Source organism: Betta splendens, chromosome 1 (genome assembly GCF_900634795.4).
Source record: "Betta splendens chromosome 1, fBetSpl5.4, whole genome shotgun sequence".
Classification (NCBI taxonomy): Eukaryota; Metazoa; Chordata; class Actinopteri; order Anabantiformes; family Osphronemidae; genus Betta; species Betta splendens.
The window spans coordinates 5,496,523-5,509,299 of NC_040881.3; the positions used below are offsets into that span (position 1 = coordinate 5,496,523).

The window sequence follows — 12,777 nt, forward strand, 5'->3', positions numbered from 1 at the left end:
ATTTCAGCACCAAAACACTATTTTACTTTGACAAAGCACAGTTTATAAGTTTGCTTTAAAGCTCGCTCCAACTTGGCATCTAAATGCAGGAGGATTAGGAAAACGTTTGCAAGCAGGCACCAGGAATATCAATTCATAATGTACTTGACACAGTTTTGTTGAACAACACATTATTTAGTAATAATTCCCTGCATGTTAATAATCTGATCTGAAGTCAGGCTGTAGCCTATACGCAGTGTTCCCATTGAAAATGCATTTTCGACTGCATGGAGGGTAAACATGTTATTTAATCATCAACATGTTTTGAGTCGTCATTGCTTAAGTAGGGTGAACAAACCCCGGGTGGTGAACACCAAGTACGAGGCGCTATCTGCGGGGAGGCAGGCTCAGCGCATATCATTCAGCACTTAAACAACACATGCCGTCCATGTAGTAAGACAACTTAAGGTGAGCAGCTGCCTGCGCCGAGCACGAGGCTGGAAGCTGCTCATGAGAGAAACAACGGCTCACGCGCTTCAAACGCTATCATTCCAGGTGATGGAAACATCACTTCATATATATATCTACTCATGTAAACGTCACACTGACAAAATCAGACTTGAATTATTACGTCTGTGGGTAAATCTCTGGATGGTTTTATTCAAATTCTGCTAGTTGGTTCTGTAGCTTTTTAACATACACAAGTGTTTATTGGTCTGTTTTATGGTTTGCGTTGCATCCAGTTCAGTTTCTATTGCATCAGATTATTGGTCTAATTTGTGAGTGAATCCTAAGAGTGAATATTAATCACGATATTGATCATACATGAAAATTATAGCATTATACTTACACAGAATCTAATAAATGTAAAGGTGTTCCCACTTTTACATTATATTAACACTTACTCAAGCTTAAGGATCTTTTTTTTCATCCTTGTACAATCAGCCTACACAAATGCAGAGTTCAAATGCCGAAACATGCTAGTTCCCATAGCAACCCTCGTTAAAATTCATCCGCATATATCCCCATGTCTGACCTTCATGGGCGCATCATCCAGCTGTGCGTGTCACACACATCTGCATTTACCTCAGCGGCGCAGGATGAAGTGTCAATAGGTTCCTGGACAGAATGAGTCAAAACGGCTCAAATGAGATCAACGTCGTCTTATGGTATAGAATCCAGTGTGTTACAGAAGCAGAATGGTGAGTATTTTATTGACATATCTCCTCAAAGTGATTTGTGCTGAGGTGGAACAAGAAGCAGCCGAGGGCCGACAGCGGCGACGGACCCCGTCCTTGATTGGAGCCACCCCTGTAATTACCCCACACAACGGGGACGAGGGGGGGTCCGCTGCGATGATGCGTGTTTGGTTTGGCAGTTAGCGCGCTCCAGTTCCCCCGTCCCCGCGAGGCGCCGCGTCCGGCCCCTCCACGCCGAGCCTCCGGCCTCGCCGCCGTTTCTGCAGCGCGTCTGAACCGGAGTGGAAGCCGGGCCCTAATCATGGCAGCCGCTCATGCGAGAGGATCTTCCCTTCTGCCCCCTCCTCAAAAGACTTCTATTTTTAGCTCCCGTGTGTGTGTGTGTGTGTGTGTGTGTGTGTGCGCGCGTGGTGATTTCAAACTGGCCTGACGCTGACTTGACTACAGTTTGTACCAGCGAGGGAGTGATCGACATCTGCTTTTGGATCGGCTGTGTTCATTGTGGAGAAACCCGTGATGCGGCGCTAAATTAGACTCGCTCAAGATGCGACTGACTGACTGACAGCCATTACGTGCAGTGGACGAGTGGGAGCCGCAGGAGTGGGGGTGGGAAACGTTGGTTATGTCTCAATTCTCCTGCCTTGTCTGAAGTAGGTTCCCATTCATGGGTGATTAACAGGCAGCTCAGGGAGGTGGGCAGCGTTGCTTGGATGGCCTGGACTCATCTGACTGCTGCTGCCTCGCTCGCCCGCCCGCTCCCTCTCTCTCTCGCTCGGGTAATGGCTACAGGCTGGCTCGGCAAACTCAGATGAGCAATGAGTAGAAATGCTGCGAGCGTACGTGGCTGCACTCGCGCAGCCTGAATCTTTTATGCGCGCTCTCAAATGGCCACGCCAAAGTCTACGGAATGTGACTTTACAAGCTGACAGCTCCAGAGGTGAAGGTGATTACTGGACGGAGTAGCAGTAAACAACACATTATGAACTCACACTGAGGGAGGCGACTGTGTTTCTGATGACTGGAGTTCATCCATTATCATAGAATTCATGAAATCTTACTTAATCTAATAAAGGTTTTCTGGATCATGAGCTTTTTATCTTCATATTTTGCTTAATGTACAGAAACAATATAATAATAATAATATTATAGAGTGTGTAGTTGGCTTCTGTTTTAATAACTTGATACAAATAAAGTCTACCACGTACGCGCAATAATGTCAGGCCCAAATTTAAAATGTCATGTGCTTTTGGGAAGCGTTGTTTTTTCACAGACAGGTATGAATTTAGTGAAATCTCGGCCGCTGAGTCGATTTGCTGTCGGACGAGCGGTAGAAATAGTGCTCCACCTCGTGGCGGCGGCGCGCGAAGCCTCGCGGCGCAACGTCCTGCCTTCGCTCCGCTCTCGGCGTCCGCGGGGACGGCGGCCGCTCCGTCTCCCCTCATCTAAATTGCCGGCGTGCGCGCACGTGCGCCGGCGCGCCCGAGTCGAGTTGCGCGGCCGACGTTGATCAGAGGCGACATTAAAAAAAAAAAAAACAACAAAAACGAGATGAAATGACGAAAAGGCGGATTTAGCGGCGCGGCTGAGAAGTGGGAGACAAACTTGCGGCGGGCGTTTGATGAAATAAAAACGCGGCTTCACGCCGTTCGTCGGAGAGTTTAATTCAAACGCTGCCCTATTTCCAGGCGGCTCAGTCTACCTGCGCTCTGAATCCCCCCCCCCCGCCTCCCCTCCACCTCCCCCCACCGCACCTCCTCCTCCTCCCCCTCCTCCGAGTTTGTGTTGCACTCGTTGCAGTAGGAGGGTCCATGTGCACAGAATGACGTCGCTCTGACTGCAAGTCCGACCGACTCCTTCGTTTGTTTTTATTACTCTTTTAATCCAGGGCGCCGGATCGGCAATCTGCAAAATTGCGGCCACAATGTGAGATCCTCCGCCGCCGTCGTCCGCCCAGTCGCTGTCGTCCGTCCTGTCAGGAGCTGCGGCTCGCTGTGGAGGATTACTAGATAATACGCAGCAGACTTCTCCAGCGCGTCTAGCTGTCAAACTGCAAACTATGTGTTAGAAAGAGCGGACGCGAGCCATTTGTTGATATTTGTGAGTTTGCTCTCCGCGTCGCTGTCGTCCTCTGGATTACCGCTGCCCAGCAACACAGCCACCTGACAACTCTGAATGTCGTAATTAAGGTAAGGACGCGCAGAGCTCACCGTTTGACTGTACAATTTAAATTGGCGCTGAATCCGGTGGTAATAAAAGCAAAGTTCGCATCTCCCGTCTATTTGCAGGCGGGGAGAAATCTAATAACTTCAGCCGGGACCGTTAGTCTGAGTGTGGTCCACAAAAAAGTTTGTGTACTCCATGTACAAACAAAACATTTTATCAAATTATTTGTTAATGTGATATTCCTCCACACATCTACCGATGGGTTTCAGGGCAGATCCAGTGCCGTCAGAATATTTCTAAAAACATGACTTGTATGTTATTTTTTTTTTACTATTCGCACCTTCTCATTTCAAAAACCGCAAATGCGCCAACTTTCATACAGAAAGAGATACTTCAGCAGCCACAATGTGGCAAAATTACTTGCAGTATTTATTGTGCGCAAACGCAAAGTGGAGAGATGTGCGTGGAGTTGGGGGCACGGCGGGACTGGAGGCAGTGACGGTGAAGCTGATTGCGATTCCTTTAATTCAACGGTTTGCTCGCGACGTGTGCGCGTGAGATTCTCTCAAGCAGCCCCCACAACTTTAAAAGTCACCGATGCAGCCGAGAGCCGCCGTGCAGAATGCGCGAAAAGCGCAGAGACTGAAACACCCGCAAAAGCGACGCCTCATGATCCCGCGCGTTACCCGCACGCGTGTCGCCGCTGCGCTTTTGCTTTTGCACATGACGGGGGCCGCTCCGGCCACTAGAACGTTTCAAGTTGTGTCGCAGCTATGTTGTGGCTGCGAGAGCAGTAACTGTTGAGTGACAGCTCGCGGGCTCAATCCGCGACCGGGCTGCTGCAGGCAGAGTGCCGCCCCAGCCGTCCAATGGCGGCGCGGCGGGGGCGGGGCTTCAGACAAGAAACGACCAGACGACGTCACGTTGACACGTTAACTCCTGCGATGCAGTTTTCCCAAAGTTGTCAGACTGCACATCTCCTGTAGTGCAGTAACAGACATGTGGGGGAGGAGATATATGTACTTACCCCTAACACGTTGTTCTCACCTTAATTACTGGATGTTTTGCCTCAAAGTGGCATCTTGACATCTATTCGGTGCTAAATATATTATATTTATCATTTTAGTTTAAAATGTATTCTATTTAATGTATTTGTCCTCACGTACAACATGTCACCTCTGCCCCAGCTGTTATAATTGAAGCTGTCTATAACCCGAAGGCTGCTCGGTGCCAAAACATTAAAAAAACAACAGCACTGCGATTTGTTTTTCATTCCCTTGTTTTTCTTCCCTTGACTTATTTACCAGGTAATCAATGAACCAGCAATGGAGACCAAAAGATGCCAAAGTTTCTTTGACGGAAGTGACACAGAGAACAGATGGTCTCAGGTCCAGAGCAACATGGAGTACAGCTGCAGCGCAGAGGACTCGAGCCTGACGAGCAGCGATATCCTCATGGACATAGTCGGCGTCAGCTGCCCCGCCGGAAGCCCAGCCATCGACTGCAAAGACAAAAACACAAAGAAGCAGGAGCCGCCAATGCTTCGCCTCAGCCAGAACCAGCCATTTGTTCTCCCACACTTCACTAACTCTCTCCATACTCATAAGCAGGAAATGGACTCCAAGGAGCTTTCCAAGACCGTGGCTGAGTCTATGGGGCTGTATATGAATGCTGCCAGGGAGGCAGACTTTGCCTTTAGCCAGCATGGAAGCAGTACCAGCCCTGGAAAGATGTATCCAGTGTGTGGACGGCCCCTGGAAGGGGCCCACTGTGGTTCCACCAACAGCCCCAAGTCAAAGCCATTTTGTTTCCATCAGTCCGGCACCACTCCCCGAGAATGCGCCGCCGGGGCGCCTGTTAGTTCGGCGTCCATGCTGGCCTCGTCGCTGTCCTGCAGCCCCCAGACGTCCAGCTCCATCTCAAGTCCTGGGGGCAGCAACAATATGGTGTCGTCCACCACCAGTCCCCCCGCCTGCTTCGGAGCGGCGTGCTCGTCCGTCGGTAGTCCCGTCAGCCAGACGTCTTGCGCCGCGACGCTGGCCAACATCAAGCGCAGGAATTCCGCCACATGTAGCCCCGTAGAGTCCAGCACAGTGGGCTCACCTCCACTCACCAGCCCGCTCAATGTCATGAGGTCCCCGATGTCCAGCCCCCAGAGCATGACCAGTGTGAGGTCACCCCTGTCCTGCAATGCTACTTGTAATATTAGGTCATCTGTGTCGAGCCCCACGGGCGGCAGCTGCCCCGGTACCGCCAGCAACTGCAACGCAGTCAGGCCCTCCATCTCCAGTCCAGCCACCGGGGGCAGCATGGCTGTCAGGAGTCCACAGAACCTGTCCTCCGGCGGGTTTCCTGTGTCCAGTCCTTCTGGCGGTTTGGGTTTGGTGCAGAACGACACCAACAGTCCAGAAGCAACAGGTCTGGCTAAAGACACAGACTTCAAGAACTTTGAGTTCCCCAAAGTGGAGATGGTGGATGGAGAGGTGTACAATGTCGGCCTCGACCAGACGGGCATGGTTAAGTACATCAAGAACGAGCCGGGAACTGACTTCAGGAGCATGTGTCTGGGGTCGTCCAAATGTAACGCAGCAAGCACACCCTTCATCACGCAAATCAAGAGTGAGCCCAACAAAAACGAGGGCTGCATGAATCAACAGGCCTATGGCGAGCAGTCCCCGTCTCTGGGTCTCTTCCCTGCGTCGGAGACCACCTATTTGTCCCTGAGGAATAACATCGATGAATACAGTCTTTCTGGTATCTTAGGGCCTCCGGTCTCCACTCTGAATGGGAACTATGAACCTGATGTGTTTTCCAGCAGCGTCCTGTCTAAAGGGGTTAAGCAGGAGTCCACTGATGGCAGCTATTACCAAGAAAATAACAACATGCCTGCATCGGCCATTGTTGGAGTTAATTCCGGGGGACATTCATTCCATTACCAGATTGGAGCGCAAGGAACAATGTCTTTCACACGGCACGACGTGAGGGACCAGTCCAACCCTTTGTTGAATCTAATTTCGCCCGTAACGGCGCTAATGGAGTCGTGGAAATCCCGGCCAGGCATATCACAGGGATCCCTGTCAGCGAGGGGCGAAGGATACCCGGGTCAGACCTGCATCACAGACAGCATGTCCAGGTAAGCTCGCAACGTTTGTGTGGAAATTAGCAGTCCAACCTTCCATCTCACCTTTATAATCAGCGGTCCGTTCCCCAAAGAGTGATTTGTGTGGGTATAATAATAGCCCGTCGCTCCTGAGGACCGCTTCGCTAGTCAGACTCACGCTGCACCAGGAATTTAGCGTGTTTTCTTTGAGAGGAGCAAAATAACAGCAGGACTTGGGAAAGGCAGCAGGACGCAGGCCGGGGGGAACAGGAATTAAAGGACGGGGTCCAGGTCATTGTTATAGCGTCACGTGATCAAAACATCAACTCTGCTAGCGCTGCCCTGTGTTCTACTGTAACACGGAGGCAAAGTTTACCTCTTATCTGGGCCTTCTGTGTACAGTGTGTTAGCGGGAGGCTGGACAAAGGCCTTGCGTAATGCAAATGTCTGTTTTTATAGGCTCGCGGCCATTGGCAGCATCAGAAATAATGAATGATTGATCACACGCTGCAGCTGCGGTTGCCGTTGTGACGGTGGGGGCAACACAGCAAACAAACAGCAGGAAGGAGAAATGGAATCTATAACAGCCACCGATGTGGCAAAGTACAACTTTGACATAGTTGTTGTTCTTGTTGCTGCCCCAGATGTACAGTATGAGGAGCTGACAGAGTGAAATTATCATCAACATAATTAATACTGTTGAATATCAAAGCAAATACTTAGACCCTGGAACAGACTGAAAAACAGACATACCTGTGTATAAATAACTGCCACTGTCTTTAAATAATGCCATGCATTTCATCTAGTTATATCATAAATTCACAGCTCTTGTGAAGAGGGGGCAAGGACGCATTAAACAAAGTCATAAATAACTTCCTGTGTTTTGCACAGCTTTGATAGGACTCACACATTTGGCGATAAGTGCGATACAGTACCTCTGCGACTCGGAGGCCGGTCCACGACAAGTCAATGCTCCGTTTGGGCGCTGATGTTGCACAGCGTCTCAAAATGGAGATTTATCAAATCAAAAGTTTCCCTGATTGAATTTGCCTAAACCAACTTTCCAGATTGCACTGATTCGCTCCGTTTCCAGTTCGCTTCAGCGCCGCTGTCGTCATCCAGCTGACAGGGACGGGTTTGGAGGACAGGGCCGAGAGAAAAGTCAGGTTATTACAGGGTTTTATCGCCGCCCAGGCCATCACACGTCAGCTTGATTTACGGCTGCTTACTGTAAATGCGAGGGAGCAAACGCCTGATGACGGGAGATGCTTGTTGATTGAAACCTTCTTTTAAGATTATTCTATTACCATTAAAAAAGTAAAACTGTGACCATGTAGTGTGATCCCACCATCCTCTAGATCCTTCATTCAAAAGCCAACTGCTAATAATCCAAATTGTAAAAATGCATCACGTGGTCATAAGCGGATTTTATAACGAGCATATAAAGTACAGTAGGCTGTTGTTACCACAGACATGATGCATTATTGCAAGTGTCTAATGTTTGACATGTTTATTCAGCTTTATATGTGCAGCGCCTTCACCTAGAGAGCAGATGCATGCAGATACAGTGCATGTGCTGTAACAAGGCTGCGATACAGCCCCATTTCCTTGGAGGCGACCCATATGGCAGGAGCCAAAGTGCTGTTGACGGGATCACTGCCACCTTGGTCCTAATGAGATCCAGCTTAGCCCTAATGTCAGACAGGATGACAGGAAGAGGTGGGCCACATGGCAGGCAGCCAGCAGGGAGGCAGACAGACAGACACACACACACACACACACACACACACACACACACACACACACACACACACACACACACACACACACACACACACACACACACACACACACACATATACATCCCGAGACGTCTCATGTAGAATGTAGAAATCTGGCCTTTTTTAGCTCGATGCCCACTTACAGTGTCCACTTACACCGCCGGTGTTGTCTTGACTGACAGCTACATTCAAACGGAACCAGAGGCTAGCTGTATCTCGCACTGTAGAAAATGTGCGGTGCCGCCGAGCTTTGGACCGAACGCACGGAGCCCGGGCCCGTCAGGCAACGTGTTACGTAACCATTAAAAGGCACAACTAAAACTCTCAGAGTCGCTGAAGCTTTAGATGACGGAGTGTGAAATCCCGTGGCCCTTTTTTTTTTCGCTTTGGTTTCCTCTGTAAATGGTCTTAATTAAAAATGGCTGCTCATCTGAGCAGCCTGGATTACTCTGTGCAAAAACGTTTGAACTCAGACTCGCAAGGAGGAAAGGGAGGAAAAAAAGAACTGGTTTTTGTGTCGTATGTGATTTATTTTACGTTATTGGTCAGATAATCAGTTCCCTGATAATTGTTACAGGTTATGATACTAAGATTTCAATTCTTGTACTAATTGTCATGAAGAATGACGATAAAGATGTGCAGAAGAATTTGAAGTCTGTTATTTAAATTCAACTTGTACAGAATATAAACATATGGAAATTATAATAAAATGACCTACATTTGCGCGCTAGATTACGTTGGCTGCATAAATCTCCAAATCTCTTTTTACCCTATTTAGGGCATTTTTCTGTGTCGGTTTTCACAGTAAATGTTTCACCAAATAGAATTACTCTAAAACTTTTTTAGCCATCTGGCCTAATTCCATAATCTGACAAATGGTAAAGACACCGTGCAGAAGCCAAGCATGTGAAATAAGCCACAGGGAAAGTAGCCCATTACCGTCGTCTGCCTTTTCCCTGACTCCACACTCGCAGCCGGTCGCTATAGATCGACAGGGTGCTCGACACGAGGAAGCATCAGATTGAAGAGAGGAAAATGCTTTGCACTGGACACTGGCCAACTCTCAATGTTCTGCAGAGGGATGAAAAGGCATACTCCTGAGAGCACTCTAATAGGGCCTTAATTGTATGTTCCTCCACTAAATTAATGGATGGAAATGATTTGATTAATTCAGACACTGCTGGATACTAATATCCAATTAAATCTCAACACCAAGCATGCACAGGGGCTCCCAGTGCATTATGGGTTCCAACTATAAAGCGGGCAGCTGCTTGTTTGGGTTGTGAAAAGGATGTTGCAGGTGAAGATGTTGGGGAATGGCTGCGGGTCTCATCTGTCTGCACAGCTGACATAATAACGCGGCGGAGACATTGTCTTATGCTGCATTCAAGGCCATTAATTATGAGTGCTCTCCCGTGTGATGCTGGACATTCAACAGACAGCAGTAATTAGATAAAGAATAGAGTCATTTAACTCTGGGACATTTGTATCTCAAGCAAGAACAGGTTTTCAACTTGCTCTTTTAAATGTTTACAAATTCCTGCTGATGATATTAAAATTGCAGCCCTGATATAAATATGAGCGATTTCATGCTTATTATAGGAGAAAAGCATGAAATCACATTTGCTTGTTACTGAACGCATGTCGCCACAATTCTATACAGTAGATAAAGAGCAATGCAGCGGGAAGTATCCACATTTAATGAGTACGTTGGGTAAGAGGACGAAGCCTTGGTGGGATTGGTAGAGAGTTGATTCAGAACTTCACTTCAAAGGAAAACATGTCCTACTGTACGTGTTAAATTATTTCACATGTCAGGATGTGTTTCAAAAGGTATTTCAGGATCCATCCAGCTGTCAGTTGGTTTATAGGACATAGGACGTAGTCAAAGACACACTGGAGGAAACTGCAATATATATACAGTATATATATATATAGTAATATACCTGTTTTTAAATTGCTCAGCCGGACAATAATTGTAGAAATATTTTTACTCTTACGCGAATTGTTATAAATGTCAAAAGACGGATTTAATGTCTACTGGAAAGTGAATAAACTGGACAGAAATGCAAGAAGAAGCCAGTATTTCTATCCTGTGGGCAGAGCATCGCTCGGTGGTGTGGGTGGGTTGGAGGAAGCCCAGTGGAGAATTATGCTCCTTAAAGTCTGGAAACTATTCTTAAAATGAATGTCTAGATAATCTAAAAGCTTTTAGGTCCAGTAGAGAGCTGCAGAAGCTTCTGTGTCCTGTTTGCTGTAATGGGTTAATGAAACACGTGTCCAGGAGCTGGCCACGCATCCACTACACTGTTGAGTGTTTAGATTGTGCAGAGATAATATTTGTGGCCGATCTGCATCTTGTTAGGGATGTTTTCACAATGCTCCTGCAGGGAAATAGCTCCATGCCATGACGTCACTCATGCTACTTCACATTTCTCCCCGCTCTGCAGCGTACAGTGACTGGAACACGGCGGCGTGTTCAGGGAACGCGGGAAACAAGGATTCTGAATGTTTGTATCATTTGCTTTTTGTGCAGTGATAGGTTTTAGTTTGTCTTCTCAGTAAAAGACGTGCTGCTTTGCTGATTTCTTTTTCATTCATCACATATTTATAAGTATGAGCCTGTCTCTTAATTCTGGTGCAAAATTGAGCATAAATATTTTGAAAGAGTTTGTGAGTAAAACTACAGAGTTGCCTACTGCTTATTCCGTCCATCCATCAGCTGCAGGAGCCTCTCCCAGCTGTCATTCTTCAACTCCCACCCATGAACAAATGCTTTTTCACTTTCTTTTACCTTGTGCTACTACAGTGAAGTGAACGTAGCCACAGTGACTGTAGCTACAGTAGGTGGATCTGCAGAGCACAGTTCCGTCGCACAGAGAGGAAACCATCTTGAAACCAAGCCTCCACTGATGCCTCTCCTACACACACACACACACACACACACACACACACACACACACACACACACACACACACACACACACACACACACAATACCGCCGCCCTGCTCGCCAGCAACAACAACAACAGCAGCACACATTCTAGGCCGGACTTGACACCCCAATAAAAGTGCGGTTGCTGTTGGCCGGGGCCTCTGGGCTTTTAAAAGCTTGTCTTGTCCTCGTTTGAACTTCCTCCTGAAACGCAGCCTGGTGACAGAGGGCCAGATTTCTGCCAGGCCCGAACCTGGAGCTGGAAATCTACCCTCTATTACCTGCCGCTGACATTCCCTCCTGTTGTCGAGGTCTTTAACAAGCTGCATAAAGGAGGTGGAAACCCAACACCAGGGCTGCAACAAAGCATAGTGCATGCTTCTGTGTTGTAATGAATGCCCTGATTTTTATAGCGTGCTGCTGTGTGAAATGCTGTGGCTGAATAGCCGCCTTTTGTGCACAAAGTTCTTTGTTTGCATGCAAGAAATCTCTCAAGATCTCTCAAGTGATGCTACAGATCCCCCGAGTCACGAGTGCTGTTAATATTTCGTGTGCAGTCAATGAAATGTACGGTCATCTGACAAGACACAGCCGCACGGTACTGTACTTTACTGTACTGTACTGTACTGTACTGTACTGTACTGTACTGTACTGTACCGTACTGTACTGTACTGTACTGTACTGTACTGTACTGTACTGTACTGTACTGTACTGTACAGCCACTGCAGGCAAATATGCTCCTATTAGATCACAAGCTACAAAGATTAAGTGGTAATAAGAGCCAATCAACAGTGTCATAAATAAGAAAGAGTTGTTTATTGAGTTAAATGAAGGCAGATGTCTAATTCATCAGCTGGATATTATTCATCCAGAGCTATAAAAAGCAATGAGATCCATATTTCATCTTTGGTGGAGAGGACTCACTCTCCCAGTGCTATTGTCTTCCCCCCGTGCGATGATACACTTGACTGAGCAAACAAGAGCTGCCTTGATCATTCATGTGAAATTACAGTTTGTCCAAGTATTTGTGCCAATTTGTTTACGTCAAACCCCAGCGTTTGTCTTGTGGGTTTGCGTCGTGTAAAGGAGGACATAAAGGAAGACACTGCAAAAAAATGCTAATTGTTGGGCTTGAAAAGGTTCCTGAAGTAGGTCACGCATAGCGGGCTGGAATAAAGTGAAGGGTGTGTATCTGTGTTACTCTGGGGCCGTTTACAACGCGTCCATTGTCTTGTAAGCACACACACACACACACACACACACACACACACACACACACACACACACACACACACACACACACACACAAAGTGAATCCTCAGTGTTACGTCTGCAGGAATGATGATTCACAAAAGTGCTGCTGCCACTGTAACGCAGTTTAATAATAACTTTGTCAAAAAGCTGACATAATATTTAATTAGTTAAAGGTTTATTTTGAGTTATTGCATCAATTAGTTTGTTAATTAGATTAGATTTATCTTGATATAATGATAATATTTTAATTGTTAAATTATAATACAAGACATCTTTATCTGACTCGTGTCTGGGTTCCTCATGAAGCACACGATCACATTGTTTTATTAGAAGAGAACACGTCTCCGGACCCAAACAAGGTTCTG

At 47.2% G+C, this 12,777-nt stretch overlaps 1 protein-coding gene across 1 annotated transcript in view; it reads left to right on the forward strand.

The window, feature by feature from the left end:
- Positions 1–2,965: 2,965 nt before the first annotated feature.
- Positions 2,966–12,777, forward strand: part of nr3c2 (nuclear receptor subfamily 3, group C, member 2) — a 48,911-nt gene continuing 39,099 nt past the window's right edge. The window contains exons 1-2 of the mRNA XM_029149835.3: positions 2,966–3,364; positions 4,649–6,474. Coding sequence (XP_029005668.1) covers positions 4,667–6,474 — 1,808 coding nt within the window. The 5' untranslated portion in view covers positions 2,966–3,364; positions 4,649–4,666. The remainder of the gene's footprint in view (positions 3,365–4,648; positions 6,475–12,777) is intronic.